The 17,924-nt window shown below is 45.3% G+C and overlaps 1 protein-coding gene across 1 annotated transcript in view; it reads left to right on the forward strand.

Annotated features, from left to right (window-relative positions):
- Positions 1-17,924, forward strand: part of FAM178B (family with sequence similarity 178 member B) — a 1,611,694-nt gene that overhangs the window by 940,687 nt on the left and 653,083 nt on the right. The window contains exon 9 of the mRNA XM_069620260.1: positions 15,795-15,971. Within this exon, the coding sequence (XP_069476361.1) occupies positions 15,795-15,971 (177 nt within the window). The remainder of the gene's footprint in view (positions 1-15,794; positions 15,972-17,924) is intronic.

The raw sequence follows: 17,924 nt of genomic DNA on the forward strand, positions 1-17,924 counted from the left end.
AGCAGGAATAGCTCACTCTCAGCATGTAAATACAACTTCCCTGTTCCATCCCACACTTTAGGAAGAATCTGAGAACTCTGCTCTTCAAAGACCATCTCACCAATTGCTGAACACTCCATTCTCTTCTACTTCTCCATCTCCAGAGATATCTCGCTCCACCTATGTACAGTGCTCTGTCGATTCCTAGCTAGGCTTGCGCTTTATGAATCTGGTCCATTCATACAACCTCCCCACTGTGACTGGTGAAGAAAATACAAGGCGTCTGTAAGGCTGAACATGCCAGATTGGCTGTTCTTAATGGCAGCAATGATAAGATCTAGTGGCATTGATCTCAGTACACCTGGATAAAAAACAAAGAAACTAAAAGAAATATGGGCTGTAAAATCTATGCAAATCTATGCAACATCCTCATTGGAACATTCTGCCAAATTAACTGGGATGTTACAAGATACTATAGAGATCACATGGAAAAATGGCCAAGTTGTGTTATAGTGAAAATCCTGACTTTGTTGCAAAGGATTTAGAATGGATGTGCAGGGTAATGTTTGTGATGTGCCTTTTAATAATAAACATCAATTTCGACAAGGACATGTTAAATGCTTTACAAAACATCAAATCTGATATAGACAGAACAAAGGCCATAGGAGGAATTACACACCGCTGGAAGTATTCTTCACTGGCCGTAGAGTGTGTTACTTTGCCAATAGCTTTTTACCAATAACAAATATACAAAGATCTTACCAATAACAGCAGCAAGCTTCACAAAGGAGTCAACAAAATTATAGCTCCTCCCATAAGGACAGGTGCGGTATGTTCCATCAGCTTGGGAGGCAACAGAAGCAAACCTGACTTGTTAGATGATTTCCCCCATGAACACCATCAAGAGGGAAAGATCTCCTGCTTTGCCTGGGATTGGGAGACAATTACACCAGTTGCATTGGTATAGAAAATAGTTCATCAAGATTACATACTGGAATTTAACCACAATGCACTGCCCTACTTACCATGCAAAGAATGTCAGTTGATGGCCCCTTTGTGCATGCTCAATTTGGAAATAAGGTAGGTGTGGTGGAGGAGGTCCCCAAAAATGAAGAGTATCTTCTTTACGTGTAACATTTAAATCATTTGAATCGATGAGGGTTGCGACAGCACAAGCCGAAACAGAAGCTGAAGTGTTACGCTGTTGTGCATGCATGACAGAATCTTCTGTATCCGAAGCGCAAGAATAGTAACAAATTACTTGAGTCTGTCTGGATCGCTCCACCATGACTTCCTCATTCCTGGCCTTGCGTTTTGTTTATGCACGAGTCCGTGGGGAAGCAGTCGTGACAGTAGACATCATATAGGTTTAGAATGAAGTTGTGTTTCCCAAAGTCTGCCGCACCCCTGCCACTCGCCAAACAGCCAAACAGGAACAACTCGCCCTTTCACCTGAGAACTTATGCTGCAAGGGCGATCAAGGCAGCCTTTTGTAGTCAGCTGACTACAAGTCCTTAAAGGCACACGCACCTTGAAACAGACAATGGCAGACTTGTGGCTTTTTCTCTCCAGGTCCACTCGCCACAGCCAAACAGGACCAATTTGCCCTTGCACCTGAGGGCTTAACATAGCACTATCTCCGAGCCAGCAGGAACAGCCCGCTCTTGATCCTGCCACCCTATGTGGCTGGGAGTGCAGCTTTCGGGAATCAGCCATGGTGGAAATGAGGCAATGTTCCACCCTCTGCCCTCACGGGTGCAGGCAAGGCAGGAACAGCCCACTCCACTCTGTTTCAGGGCTGGGAGTACAGCTTTCCGGAACCAGTCATGGTGGGAACGAAGCAATGCTCTGCCCTCCCAGGTGCAGGCACAGCAGGAATAGCTCACTCTCAGCATGTAAATACAACTTCCCTGTTCCATCCCACACTTTAGGAAGAATCTGAGAACTCTACTCTTCAAAGACCATCTCACCAATTGCTGAACACTCCATTCTCTTCTACTTCTCCATCTCCAGAGATATCTCGCTCCACCTATGTACAGTGCTCTGTCGATTCCTAGCTAGGCTTGCACTTTATGAATCTGGTCTATTCATACAACCTCCCCACTGTGACTGGTGAAGAAAATACAAGGCGTCTGTAAGGCTGAACATGCCAGATTGACTGTTCTTAATGGCAGCAATGATAAGATCTAGTGGCATTGATCTTAGTACACCTAGATAAAAAACAAAGAAACTAAAAGAAAAATGGGCTGTAAAATCTATGCAAATCTATGCAACATCCTCATTGGAACATTCTGCCAAATTAACTGGGATGTTACAAGATACTATAGAGATCACATGGAAAAATGGCCAAGTTGTGTTATAGTGACAATCCTGACTTTGTTGCAAAGGATTTAGAATGGATATGCAGGATAATGTTTGTGATATGCCTTTTAATAATAAACATCCATTCGACAAGGACATGTTAAATGCTTTACAAAACATCAAATCTGATATAGACAGAACAAAGGCCATAGGAGGAATTACACACCGCTGGAAGTATTCTTCACAGGCCGTAGAGTGTGTTACTTTGCCAATAGCTTTTTACCAATAACAAATATACAAATATCTTACCAATAACAGCAGCAAGCTTCACAAAGGAGTCAACAAAATTATAGCTCCTCCCATAAGGACAGGTGCGGTATGTTCCATCAGCTTGGAAGGCAACAGAAGCAAACCTGACTTGTTAGATGATTTCCCCCATGAACACCATCAAGAGGGAAAGATCTCCGGCTTTGCCTGGGATTGGGAGACAATTACACCAGTTGCATTGGTATAGAAAATAGTTCATCAAGATTATATACTGGAATTTAACCACAATGCACTGCCCTACTTACTATGCAAAGAATGTCTGTTGATGGCCCCTTTGTGCATGCTCAATTTGGAAATAAGGTAGGTGTGGTGGAGAAGGTCCCCAAAAATGAAAAGGGACAAAGGGCTCGATTTTAATTTTGAAGCTTGTCAATTAACAGGAGTTTGTGGCACATTGGTATGCTCCTTAGTAGTCAAAGCAAGATGAGTACATTCCAACAAGGACTAACTGGCAAGATTGCACTCACAAGAAAGTGGGGAAGAGGTGTGCCTCCTTAACCCACATGCTTTAATTTCATCACACAAGGGCAAGTAGACCTGTTATCCTCTCGCTCATACAGATATTGAGATAGGGAGCTAGCCAATACATTAATGACTGATGTCCCCAATGCATAGGGGAATACAGATTCAGAATTCATGTATGTGTATGAGTCATTATTAAAGCCCATAGGTAGGTTATGTTTAAAGACTACAAAAAAAGTATTCATCAATGAAGAGCATTCCCTATGGATCATTATCATGTGTGCTGTAAATGTTTGTTTAAAGAGGATTTCTGGATTTTCAAGGAAGCTGTGAAGAGTTTATCTGATTGGCAAGACTAATAATCACAGTCAATTAGGCATCACAACCTTTCTATATTTAAATAGGTTTAAGGTATCAAGGTATATATTTAATAGGTATCAAAGACCAGCACATTTATGGTGTGTTTAAAAAGGCATATGAAAAAACTTTGACTAGCAATGTAAATTTGAGCCACATCACACATGCCACAACCACACCTAATAAGCATCACTGGAAGTTCACCACCAGTTCAGAGCCAAATTAGCAATACATTGTGGTTTTGCAAATTAGCTCTAATGCAAGCATTTTGCTCCAGAAAATTGCTGTTGTCTTACAGGACAGTGATAGTTTATCCATAGCTTAATAAACCCAAGACAGACACTTCTCAAGACTAGTTAACCAGAAAACTAGTTACCTGGTTTCACCATTGTTACAGATTATCAGTGTGGTATAGTATAACAGTCTTGTGGTTGGAACACTGGGGCATGTTTAGCGAACACCATTGGTTTAAAAAGAAATGTGAAAGTAGAAGAATCTATATGAGCCAAGTCACACGTGCCACAATACAACCTAGTAACCATCACTGGAATTTCACCTCCAGTTCAGAGCCACATCAGCAAGGCACTGTGGGTACTGTGAAGGCATCATGAAGTACGACACAGACAACAGACTTCAAGTTTAAACAAAAGATGTTTATTTAACTGAAAAGTTAGTATGGTTGAAGGCCCAACGTGCCCTATATATTATTATAGGTTTTCCCTATCTGAATGAAACTAAGGAAAGTCTGTGTCCAAGTGTTCAGCTTAAAAGTCAGTCTGTGTCTAAAACCTATACTTGCCCTCAAACTTATAGTAAACCAATGTGCAGGGATGTCGAAATCAAAAGAAATGGTGTTTAACTGAAAGTTCTGAGCTTCTTCCAGCTCACAGCTTTTTCTTAGCTCCCCTTTCCCTAGCATAAAAAAGTTCCATGAAAGAAAATGCCTCAAAGATTACCTTCTCCAGTTCAAGGTAATATATTTTGTGACCAATCCTTGGGGTTCCTTTCACCAACTTCTAAGTAGTACAATCCAAAGTGAAAAGGTTCTTAGGACTCTGTCCCCAAGACGACAAGCATAGTTCAAAAGTGTTGCAGTGTTTTTGTTGAGCTTGCCTCGTGATGTCTTTAGCTTTCAACATTTAGGATTCTCTGGTCTCGGTGTAGTTGTCAGACCACACGGTCCACCCATCACAGGTCGCGCAACTAGGATCCCTGGACTCTTGTTGGGGCTTGTTTCGGGGTGTCCTTAGCTTTCACCATTCAGGGTCCTCTGGTATAGGTGCAGTTGTCAGACCACACGGTCCACCCACCACAGGTCACGCAATCAGGGTCCCTAGACTTCTCAGCCCAACTCACAAGTTCCTTGGTGATTGCTCCTGTGCACTAAATCACCCTTACTTGACTCCTCTGTACTGGCCTTTTGGCTTTAGGGTGCAATCTTATATTTCCTTGTCTTTTCCTTGATTGCCTTGTTACCCTGCCATCATGTATCACACCCCTTTCGCCAAGCTGTTGCCTTGCCAGACTGCATTCACTTATTAAAGTTCACTGTTCAGGCTTTCTTTAGCCTTTAATGTAGTTAACTGTAAGGTTAGATGTAATTTGTTGTGCAACATATGTTTTCCATGATTTAAGTTTCAGTTCAGAGTTCAAAAGTGTTCCTATGTTGCTTATTTGTTTCAATGGGAAGTTTCCTTTTAATGCGGTATTAAAAAGGCATTCATTTTATTTCAGGGTGAAAGTTTCGTATAGGTCAGTATTCAGTATACCTTGGTTTCTTGCAATGTTAAGTTTTCATGTAGTTCGGTATTCAGTATACCATGGTGTCTTGCAATATCAAGTATTCATGTAGTTCAGTATTCAGTATACCTTGGTTTCTTGATATGTTAAGTTTTCATGTAGTTCGGTATTCAATATATGGTTGGGCACTTGCCTGCGGTCCTGTTCAGGGCTCCCCAGTTCTTGCATGTCCCTCTGACACTCACCAGCGGTTTTCTCCTCTTGCCTGCGGTTCTGTTCGGAGCTCTCTGGTTCTTGCTTGTCCCTCTGACACTCACCAGCAGTCTGCTCCTCTTGCCTGCAAATCTCTTTAGAGTTCACTGGTTTCAGAGTGTCCCTCTGACACTTACCAGCAGCCTGCTACGACTGGTTTCTGCTGCTGTCTCTGTTCCGCTTCTGAGGTGGGAATACCGCCAATGCTCGCCCTGCTGCTTCCTCACGGACGCAGACAGCGCGCTCTGCACTTCGGGTCTGCTGGCGTCCTGGTTGGGCGTTCACTCCCACCACGTCTGCTCCCACGAAGGCCGGGTCCCATGTTTCTCCTGCATGGTTCTCCTTGTGAGGTCTTCTTGGGCTTCTCTGCTGGGCCCTCAGCTGTATTCACGGCTGATCTCCCTCTTCTGCCTCTTACCTCTCCTTTTATATACCTGCAGCCTTCTAACAGGCTGCAGGTGTGATTGGTCTATTGGATCTACCTGACAATAGTTAGGCAGACATGCCTGACCTTCCCAGTGTTTGGGATGCAGCTTCCTCGTCTCAGTACCTAAGTGGAAAAGGGAGGTAATCCTACCTACTCCCAGTTGGCTCTTCTTCGTCCCAGTATGGTTAGGTGTTGTGTGGGGAATAATGAGGGGAACTGGCTTGTAACAACCTTGTCTGTCACTAGGGAAAGGGGGATACCATGTCTTGTCTCAGGACATCCCACTTCCAATCTTCAAGGACCCTCCACCCAGGTGATCCTCCCTCGCTTCTCCACCCCAAGGGTCAGGATACAATAGCGATGGCCGTTCCCTGGCCACCTCCGCAGAGGATCCTAGCGGTTTAGGAGGGAGAATACCCTCAGGTTTCTCACAGTATACAAATGAGCCCAAATGCAAGTTTTCTGTTCCCAAAAATTGCCTTTGTCTTACAGGTCAATGCTACTTTATACCTAGCTTAATCAACCCAAGACAGACATTTCTCAAGATTGCAGAAAACTACATACCTGGTTTCACCTTTATTATGGATCATCAGTGCAGTATAGTCCGACGGTCTTGAGCTAATTTGCATAACCCATCGTACATTGACACTTTTATTATGCTACATTCTCTATGGTGTAGACATGTGTAGGTCTACTCCTCTGAACATATATCTGCTATCTATTCTTCTACTATAGTGTAGCCATATTTGCAACACCTAGTACAGGTGCCATGTGATGTAATTGACAGCGGTGTGAATCGAACACCACTGTGTCTCTCTCCATAGTCAGTTAGGCGATTCTTCAGGTAATCAGTGTTGCCCCTTCTGGACACTATGAACCATGGGTCTCATGCAAGTGTACAACATATAGGGTCCTCTGCAACAAATGTTGCACATCAATAATGCCACCTGTGAACTCTGATAAAGATACTTCCGGATAACTTTGGGTATATAAGCACCGCCCTTTGAGTGTCCATTCACCTGAGCATCCAGAGCAAAGGGAAGACAGAGTTAAGGGTTGCTATTATATTCTTCTCTATTTCATTCTATGTTCCCTGTTAGCTCCTGTTTGCCGCACAACTGCCTTGCATACCGCACACAAACAACATCTAACTCCAACACTCCACCAAGACAACTATTTCCATACACCTGCACATGTGAGCACCCCTAGCTTCCAAATTGCTGTACTGTCGCTCCGCACTGTGCTGCGCACCTATAATGCATTCACTCCAGCTCCTCCTGCTGCTCCTCCTACTCACCTCTCCATATGCTTTCAACAATCATGCTACAACTTCCTCCTTTTCTATCCCTATTATAAAACTCACAACTCACAATTCCCACTACTCCATATCTCTTCCACCCCCTTCCAACAAACAAAGCTGACAAGCTAACCATGCCTCCTCTAAGACCTAACCACCTCACCTCTCTTCCTCTGAGACTCAACTTCTAACTCTTCCTTACCTCATCAACTGAACCTTGCACTCTGTAATGCTCAGTCTGTATGCAAGAACACACCCTTTATCACTGACTACTTTCACTCTAGCTCTACTCCTCTTGCTATCACTGAAACCTGGATTTCTCTATCTGACAATGCCATTTAGGCAGCTCTACATGACTCCAAATTATTCTTTGTTCACTCTCCTCAACTGACTGGCAGAGGTGGAGGCGTTGGACACCTATTCTCTTTCCGGCTCACTGCCTCACAAATCTCCAATGCCACGTACATCTTTTCAATTCACCATCTCTACTATTGCTCTGCCTTACTCAGTTCACATAATCTTCATATATTGCCCTCCTGGTCCCACTGGACCATTCCTTGATGATCTTGGGCAACTCCTTGATTCTCTTTCCACTAAACATCACCTCATTCTCTTGGGTGACTTTAACCTTCCCTCTCCAACCACAAGTCAGAAATCTGAACTTCAGTCTGCACTTAGTGACCACACTCTCCACTCTGTCCATAACATACCTACCCACACAGGGGTTAACTCGTTGGAACTCTTAATTACCTCTCTCTCAGCCACTAATACTACTGTCGCACCATCCATATCTGATGACTCAATTGTTTCCACCACCATCTCCTTTCCACCCTCTGACCTTTCCTCACCACTTGCTTCACCTATTACAAAAAGGAAATGTAAACCTTCTGCCACTCCCCCCTTTCTCTATGACCTACAGTTTGCACTCTCCTCCTTTGCACCCAACTGCCTTCTCCAGCTCCCAATCCCCACTATATGAAATGATATGATATGATATGATATGATATGATATATGATAAGTACACAAATGTTTCTAGGCACGACAAGACAAAGGAGGGAGGACAAGACACACAATCTTACTATACCTTGTGTCATTCAGATCGTGCAAGTGTGAGAGTGAGAAGTGCAAGGGGAAAGGGAGGGAGGGGGAGTGCAAGGATGAGGGGAGGGGAAAACAGGGCAGCAATACTCTGAGTAAGTGCAGCCAGGGCAGCACAGCTCTGGGTAGTGCAAGGCGAACAAGGTACTGTAGGGCTACAGTTACAGCCCCTAAGGGAGTGGTAGGCCTGGAGGCAGTGCAAGGGTGACTGATAAAGAAAGAGCCTGGTAACCAGTGAAACTCTGTGGATAACCAAGCAACCAGTCGGTACAGCAGACAGGTAGGTCCGATAGATCAGCAGGGGTGGGAGAGAGAGAAAGCAGAGGAGAAGAGGAACGTTTTGAGCTGCTTCCAGAACTTCAGGTGTTGCGGCTCAAGTTTGAGAGGGGCAGGGAGGCCATTCCAGAGGGAGGCACCTGCAGAGGAGAGAGATCTACCCCCCATTCTCTTCCTGGAGATGCGTCTAACCCTTAGAGAGTTGGAGGTAGCTGAGCGAAGGGCTCAAGAAGGAAGGTATTTTGGAAGAGAGCGTTGGATGTAGTGCGGGCCCCGGGACAGAAAGCCTTCTGGACAATGCAAAGGGTCTTGAAGTTGATCCTTGCAGCCACCGGGAGCCAGTGGAGAGGTGTCAGGGCTGGAGAGATACGGTTCCTGGGCTTGAGGCCAAAGAGAAGTCTTGCAGTCCTTTTCTGGATTACTTGCAGAGGACGGAGAGTAGAGGAAGGCAGATTGAGAAAGAGGCTGTCACAGTAGTCCAGCCTAGAGAGAACCAGGGCTCTGGAGATAGTGAGCTTATGGGGTAAAGTGAGAAAGCGAAGAGTCCCTTTGAGGAGGTGCTTTGAGGAGGTGCATCTGCTAGTGGGACTTCTTGGCGACGTCCGAGATGTGAGGAAAGAGAGGGTGGAGTCAAAGATCACACCACTGTTTTTTGCCTTGCAGGAAGGTGAAGGAAGAGGGCCCAAGGCGGGCAGGCAAAGTGAGAGAGGGAAAGCAGGGGCAGGGGTCCTAATGAGAAGGATCTCTGTCTTACTGGCATTAAGGCAGAGATTGTTGGCGGCACACCAATCCTGAATTGCGGATAGACAATCAGGAATGAGAGAGAGAGGAGAGGAAGTTGAGGGGAGCCTGAAGGAAAGCTGAGTGTCATCCGCATAACACTGAAAGTTAGAGGAGAAGTTAGAGATCAATTGGGCCAAAGGGGCCAAGTAGAGGTTGAAAAGGCAGGGTCAGAGAATAGAGCCCTCGGGAATGGTGCAGGTAGAGACAGAGGTGGCAGAGAGAAAGGGACAAATTTGGACCTTGCCGGGTCGGTCCAAGAGAAAGGAGGTCAGCCTCTCCAGGGCCTGATCCATGATGCCCAGGTTTTCACAGAGTCGATTGATCATGATGGCTTGGTTGACCGTGTCGAAAGCACAGGAAAGATCAAGGAGGATGAGGACAGAAGGAATGCAGAATCAAGGTTAGAGAGCAGATCTTCACAGGTGTTCAGGAGAGCAGGTTCCACACCTATGGCAGCTCTGAAGCCAGACTAATGGTCATGTAGACAACCAAGAGATTCAGTGTGTAGAGTAAGCTGTGAGATTGCCGGGAGATGGTAGAGTATGGTAGAGGGATATGACTTATTCTCCTCTCACTTCCCAGCTGCTTCCTTTCACCCCAAAGTCTCAGTATCCTCAGCCATGGATCACCTCATTCATACGCTCTCTTCACACACACATGTGCATGGCTGTTGCACAATTGGAGGTGTACCCACTCGCATGAGGACCTGCAACTCTAACTATCTGCCCTGAACTCTCTTAAGTCCACTCTAGATAGAGCGAAAAGGGAATTCTAATTAACCCTCATTGACTCTCACTCCAACCATCCTCGTCAGGTACAGGGCACCCTAAATTCACTTCTCACTCCTCCTAAGTCTATGACTATCAACTCCACTCTCACAGTTAATTGCCTAGCTGAATACTTTACTTGAAAAACGTCCAAGATTAGAGACTCTCTCTCTCTTGGCCTTCCTCATACTTCTACCTTTTACACTCTGCCTACTCTACCATCATCCTCTGTCTCTATCTCCCACTTTAGTCAAACTAATACTGACAAAGTGCTATCTCTACTGATGAAGGCCAACCCCTCTTATGCTCCCATCAGACCCTCTTGCTCCTCAGCTAGTCTAGCCTATTGCCCCTTTAGTGGCCTCACATCTAGCTGAATTCTTCAACGTGTCCTTCAACTCTGCTTGCTTTGCCTTTATTTTCAAAACAGCCACGATCATCCCTCTCCTAAAAAGCAAGGGGCTGGCCCAATAAATGAAAATAGATCAATATCATTCTGGAAAGGGTTTTGTTCAACTGGCTTACCAATTCTTTAAACATCCACAACCTTAGAGACCTCCTACAGCAGGTTTCCACTCCTGTCACTCCACGGCAACTGCTCTCATGAATGTGTCCAACTTCATTTCCTCTTCTAAGCATCCAACATATCCTCTGTCCTAATTCTCCTTGCCTGTCTGCTGCCTTTGGCACTGTCAATCATTCTGATCTCCTTAATACTGTCTTTCTTCTTGGGATTCATAAACCGGCCCTTGCCTGGATTGAATCCACCTCACCAATTCTCTGTCTCCTGGAGCAGCAACACCTCTCAACTCGCTCCTCTAACTCTTGGTCTTCCAGATGGCTCTGTCTTGAGTCCACTCCTCTTTACACTCTAAATCTATGCTCTTGGGGCACTAATCTCCTCATTTGGGTTCTTGCAACAACTCTTTGCGGACGACACCCCCTTCTTCTCTTTTCCTGAACTCTCTATCAAAATTTCAAACTTTCTCTCTGTCATTAAATATTGGATGGCTTTGCACTCTCTGATGTCAAACACTACCAAAACAGAGGTGCTCTTCTTCCCTGCCAAAATCTCTCTCATTTCTTCCTCTGCCTATCCAGTTCCCACCTGGCACTCTCCCCTACTCTTCTTCAGCTAGAAACCTCAGTGTCCATCTATGACCCTGCTCACACCTTATGTACTTTCATCTCCAAACCTGGAACAGCAGCTCACAATACCCTCATAAATATTAGGAAAATCAGGCACCTCCTTCCTTTCAACACCACCAAGCATCTCTTAACCACTCTTGTCTTCTCTAAACTGGACCACTGTGCCAGGATCCTCTATTGTCTCACAAACTATGCTTTCTGTCCTTTCGACAAGATCATCAACTTCCCTACCAGGACTTTCTTTGAACTCCCTCACTTCACACCTACTTCCCTGTACCATCACCAGGCTGGATGGCTGATGATAAAAAAACAGGGCCAGATTTAAATTTGTTCTCCTGGTTCACAAATCTAGCCACAGTAAGGCACCACTGTATATATCCTCCCCTATCCAACTCTACAAGCCTTCCCGTAATCTCTGCTCTGCATCCTCGACTACCCTTTTGGCACCTCGCCCTCCCTGTGCTTCCTCTCACTTCTGATCCTTCTCTCTTCTTGCTCCACTTGCATGGAATTCTCTTCCCCCAGACATCTGAGAAACAGTCCACACGGATACCTCTTTGCCTCCGAGTTGCCCTGTTTACCTACCTCTCATCTGCCTGCTAGCTAACATTTTTCCATCACCGCTAACATGCCTTTGTCCCTCACTTCCTCTGCCTCCACTCTAGAACTTCACCGATCATGGGCACATCCCGAGCACAAATGGCCGTACCGTTTACCTGCACTTAAAAATGTCCAATGTTCATTGTCCTTAATCTATGTATGCCTAGACCCCAATGACTGTTCCATTTACTCCCCTCACAACCTGGTCAGAATGTCCCTCAAACTCACCCCATTGCAAGAAGCTCACTGTTTCTCTCCAAATCTGATTTCTCATCTATTGTATGTTCTTGAGCATTGTTCCTCCTGTATATAAATAAACAAATAAATGAAATAAATAAATATCCTGGAGCTGAAGACAATCGTTTTAGTTCTTCAGACCTCTGATTTGTGACTCCAAGTTGTTGGTCGTTATAACAGCCAAGTGTATGTAAACAAAAGGGGGCACCATGTCCCCTCGTCTATTCGAGTTGGTGCAGCTATTCTGGATGTGGGCAGTGTCTGAGGGCATTTTCCCTGTCTTCTCCAACCTGGCGGGGTTGTTAAACACATGCATGGACTCAGTGAGCAGACTGACTTTTCTGAAAATTGAGAACTCCACTCTCCATTATTTGATCAGGTTTTCCAACGATAGCGCCAACCTCTCATGCAGAGGCATTGCTAGGGGGGGCTCTGGGGGCTATAGCCCCTGATCTTTTGGTTGTAGCCCCGGATAGAATCTCAGGAGCTACAACCAAAAAGCTAGCTAGCCCCCAGTCCCGACAGTTCCGATATCAACGTAGCCCCCGGTCTTTTCCAGACCTAGCAACACCCCTGCTCTCATGGATCTGTTTGCAAACACAGCAACACCAAATGTCCTCTTTATGCAACATGGGAGTGTACAGGGAGTTCTCCTCTGCAATGGAGATTGCTACTGTGACTACCTCTCTCCTTCTAGCCACCAAGGTCCTTTATAAACTGAGAGTAAGTCTTTTATGTTGGCTAATCCTAGTGACTCCAGTGTGATCTAACAGATTCCGGTTCTTGGACTGCTTCATGTGATGGAAATTGGGTTCTCTCTACCCACCCCTCCTTCCTCCCAAGGAGAGTGTAATAAGAATCAGGACATAGGCCTCCTCGCATTTTTTCCAAACCCATTAGATGATAGCTGAGCCCTCACGTTTCATCTGGATGGTTCTAAGGAAGTCAGGTTCTCCACCAGAATCTTCATTATGTATGGTTGCTACAGTCCTCTAAGCGACTAAGGCAGCCCATTGGATTGTCTATTGCCTTTTGAAGTGCTTCTATATTCCTGGCTTCTCGATTTCCTGGACTTCAGCTCACACTAGCGCTGTTCAAAACATCTGCATGGCCAATGTCGGAGTACCTATGAACTGGCAACATCACATTTAGCAATGATTGTGTCAGAAATCCTTGGCAAATGCTTGACCACGTAGTGTAGCCGAAGATATCTTCCCAACAATGTCACTGACTGGCCGCCAAATATCGGACAGACTGAGACATTCTTTGAAAGATGGAAATCCACGAAAATCCGGAGGAAGACCAGAGGACGCCCCGAGGGTTAAACAGCAAGGGATGTCAGCCAATTCCGGTAACCTATAGAAAAAGCCCTGGTTAGTTATCAGCACAATGCAATGCAACAGTCGTAGATTACTAAGTATTAGAACCAACCTTATAAGGTAGGAACACAGGAGCCGGTAAGAAGTACAAGGAAATCTATCCTCCAAAATTCTGTGACAAAGTAATCAAAGACAAATATGATAAGAGGAGGAAATCCTACACCTTTGAGTGAGCAATGTATGTAGTGTATGATGTACCTTACCATGGAACTCCAAGAAGTTAGCAAGAGACGTTTATCCAAAGGTGCCGTACCCAGGTAGCAACAGCCCAACTGTGCCCGACGAAACGAGGACGCCTTCGTAGAGTCACTAGTTCCAGATAGGGAACCCGACGAAACGAGGACGCACAGGCTATACACCCAAAAGAAGTCTCTAGTCCAAGGTGTATGTCAGGGGGAGGTGGTAAAGGGCTGAAGTAACACTGGGATACAGGCAACTTGCTTGAAAAGTCGTAGAGAAGGTCAAACAGGTCCAGTACACTTGATCCGTAGGAAGCACTGAGAACACTGCACAATACGAGCAGGACACGAAGCAGACAAGTAGCCAGGCAGTCCAGGAAACCTTTCCAAGGTCGAGGAGCCAGAGAATCCAAATAATCCAGAACAACAAGGCAGACAAGGATAAGGCAGGGACAATCCGAAATACGAAATGAAGGGTCAAAGCAGCAGAAATCCAAACAGTATTCAAAACAGGAAACAAAGCGCACTTCCGTGTTAATCAGAAGCGCTGAATCCACGGCAAACAGGAACTAAATAAGACCAAGTCACATGACAGGAATTCAAAAGTGATGACGAAAACATCACGGGCGCCACAGTTTCCAGGCCAACCGCCAGGAACCACCGTAGCGTCCCATATTTTGAGCCTTCTGGAAAATGTAGTGTACGTTAGCACTTTGTGTAAAACGGTGCAGGTTCTTATGTAGAACGAGGCGTTTGGCATTTACGTGAGACCCTGGTGTGAAAAGAGTATGTTTCCTGCTATATTGCGAGGTATCTAGCAACTTAGCAGAGCCCCTTAAACCTTGTGTGCGTGAACGGAGCTTAGTGGTAGGTGGATTCCTAACAGATTGTTTCTGTAGAACATATGTTAAGCAGCAACACAGATATCCCTTAGCTTTGTTGCCTGGGTGCAGATACCAGAACTGACACCTAGGTCAGGTAGGCATTTGTGAACAATATTTGTGCATACACCTATCTTGCCATTCGCCTCGTGCCACTGTAAATGTTGATATACATGTGTTCATAACATTTTGAGTCTGTGAAGAACCCCTTGCTTGAGAAGGACTTGTTGCTTATCTGTTGCAGTACTTCTTCATCCAGGGCATTCTCCCCAGACTCATAAGTGACCCACACTACCTTCCAGGTGATGGAAGGCACACTGGCTTATTTCAGCTATGAAAGTGTACTGAAAATAGTCTAACTGGTCAAAAGGATTCTGAAAACTCTGAGACTAACTGCATAGAACTAGAAACTCATTTTTGCCTGGAGTACGCCAATGCTAAATTATCTTTTTTTTTAAAGTTGGAATTTATTTAAAGAGAAGTACTTTTATTATGTATATTGTATTCAATCTTTATATAGTGCTACTGGGTGATTGTGATTCTGGTCAGGATACCTTGGCTAGAGAATTTGTAAGTGGCATTTCCTTCCTTGTTTGAGCATCCCTCCGACAGCGTTTCTCTCCCTCTGTTCTTGAGTTGAGGCGCCCTCATGGCAGGATCCCCTTCCCATCCTGACAGGTTTTCTTCTATTTCATGGTGTAAAGACATGGAGCTATGGCTACACGTGTTACCTTGTCAAGTGTACCTACAGCTCCTATGGCAAGAGGCTGCACAGCAGGGTAACCAGCAGTTCACAGGGGTGGACTGGGAACCAAAAGAGGTCGCGGATTTATTTTTAAGTGGCCCCATATTAAGCATTTTCAGCCAGCTCAACCCGTTTTCCATTGACAATTTGGAAATAAAGGCCCACGGGAATTCTCCAGAGTTCCCTGTAGACCAGTGCATCCCTGGCAGTTCATGTAGTATGCAAGTGCCCTGTGGCTTTTCCAACAGTTTCTGAATTACGACTGTGCATGAGAGTTTCCTGTACTTCCTGCAGGGAGGCCTGGCTGGGGTATCTTTCATTCTTTGGAAATGGGTCACACTGCCAGGAACTCTTTGCGCTTCTACAGTAGCAAGGAGCGGCCTTTGGTGGGGGTTTCCAACTGTTTTATAAACGCAGCATTTGTATGGCTCATGGCATCAACATTGGCAAGGTTCTTCTTCCCTTGCATGCTAAAACCTTGGGAACATGTCTTATTTGTCACCGTGTGATTAAACCATCTCATGTTTTGGATTCCTCTTCTTGCTTTTCTTGTTTAGTACCTGACACTGTGCAGCGCAACCCGGCCAAGGTGGTACACAGACTGTGAGCTCCTGACACTGGTCCGCATACTTTCTAAGGCCAGTCTGGACCGAGCCCTAAGATGTCAGCCCAAGGAAGACCTCCGACAGCTGCTGTCCACGCTGCTGAATAATATCAGAAGCTGGGAGAGAAAGGTAGACCTCATGTCCTCAGCACTACAATTCTTTTCGCCTAATATCACATACACCTACCACCCCACAAGTCTAACAAATGTAAGCGGCCTACTGTGTCTGACATCAGGGGCTGGAGAAGGTTTGACATGCAACGTCCCAGACTGCTCCATCTTAAAAAGTAATGTCACATACCTACCATCGGGTACACCTTACATGACTGCCATACACACCTTAAGGAAGCAACCAACCTGCTGACACTGATATACCACAGCCTACATCTTCAACTACACCTCAAGTAGGCATTCAGCTTAAACAGCATGTCTACTTTCTCAGTGATGTTAGATTGATGCTCTATACTATATTTACGCCCTGCAGGTATTGAGGAACCTTTAAGAGATGGCAGAGTGAGAGTGGGTCAAGCAATCTGCTTTCAGTGGAAGCATCTTCCAAAAATATGAAACCACCATTTACTGGTATTTCCCATCCCCTTTCCTCCTTACTTGTGGGACATAGTCCCCTTTGGGGACAGGAGGGGAGAATTAGGTGGAGCATCATTGATTTCTTAAAGAACACATGGGCCAGGACATATCCCAGCACATATCCTCCCTCGTCCATGCGCCCAGCACCTGCAAGGCCTTTTCTCCTCAGGGATGGAGCAGGAGTCTACAGCGAGGCATGGGCGCAGGAACTGCCGGAAAATGGGGAAAGGGGCTCGTGCAGTGATGCTGCACTATGGCAATTGCAAAAGTAAAAGCTGCAGTTGAAAAAGGAAATTGAGTTTACTTTTTGAATTGTTCTTTTGAAAATGATTGACAACAAATGAAGAGTCAGGTTAATCAGTGGGTAAACAGAGGCCACACCAGTCCGTCACCAGATCAATGATTGGACAGTGACACACTATAGACAGACCGAAGTAGCCTGTGAGTGCCACACCGAACCACGAATCTGCTGCAGGTCCAGGCATTCACCACCAGTGACCAGGTTAGTGAATAAAATAGAGTATTTGAGCCCCTCCTGAACACCTGTAAGATGCCCCAACACTATTGAGGAATGCAAATCAAGGTAGTGGCGTGGGTGGCCACAGTCGCCTGAAAACGCAATTCAAAAGGGCTTCTTATTTGTATGTTTTCTTTGCATCTTTCCCCTCAAGCTACTTTTATTTATTGGTTCAGCAAATATGGGGTTGGGTAGCATGCACACAGGTGAGAAAGACAGACATATGTTCTTACAACAACCTTGAAAGTACAGCTGGAGCCAACAAAGGTAACTCTTCTCCCTGTATGTAAGACATGTTTGCGAAAGTGTGAGTGTGAGTGTGTGTTTTTGTTCGTATGATTAAATCCCAGCAGACATTTTTTCGGGTTGCCTCCAGCTAGAGTCGATACAATGAGCACTATTTAGGTAGTATTTGCATCTATTATCCAAGCACCAAGAGACCATTTCTTTTTTTAGTGGACTCTATATTAAAATTGACTATGTACTTTAATGTAACGGAGTCCTATATGGTGCAGAGTCTGGCAGTCTATTGGCACTACTGGACAGCCAGCCCCATGCTCTCTCGCCATTTGCTATCTGTCCCAGTGGGAGACCATGCTACAAATGTCCTGTTGCGGAAGCCTTACATAACCATATGTATCTTGTTATGTTATGTTATGTTGGTTTCTTCTATATTTATATATTTGTTATTTGCTTGTTCGGTGCTTATACAGGAAAATAAATTCTGTTTCAAAGCGCCCACAAGGCAGCAGGGAGGGAACATGGGATAGCAGTACAATTAAATACAAATGGCTGCAGAGGGGAAAGGGATGGCCGAACTTACTATGCCTTGTGAGTATTTCAGAACGTGCACATGCAGCAAAGAAGAGGGCAGTGGGGTAGGTGTCGTGCTCGAGGGAGAGCTGCAGATGAAGTGCAAGGTATGGTAAGTGCTAGGCGGCCACGAGCCGCGTTCGGTGAAAGTGCAAATCTCCAGAC

Source organism: Ambystoma mexicanum, chromosome 10 (genome assembly GCF_040938575.1).
Source record: "Ambystoma mexicanum isolate Mex_15411 chromosome 10, UKY_AmexF1_1, whole genome shotgun sequence".
Lineage (NCBI taxonomy): Eukaryota > Metazoa > Chordata > Amphibia > Caudata > Ambystomatidae > Ambystoma > Ambystoma mexicanum.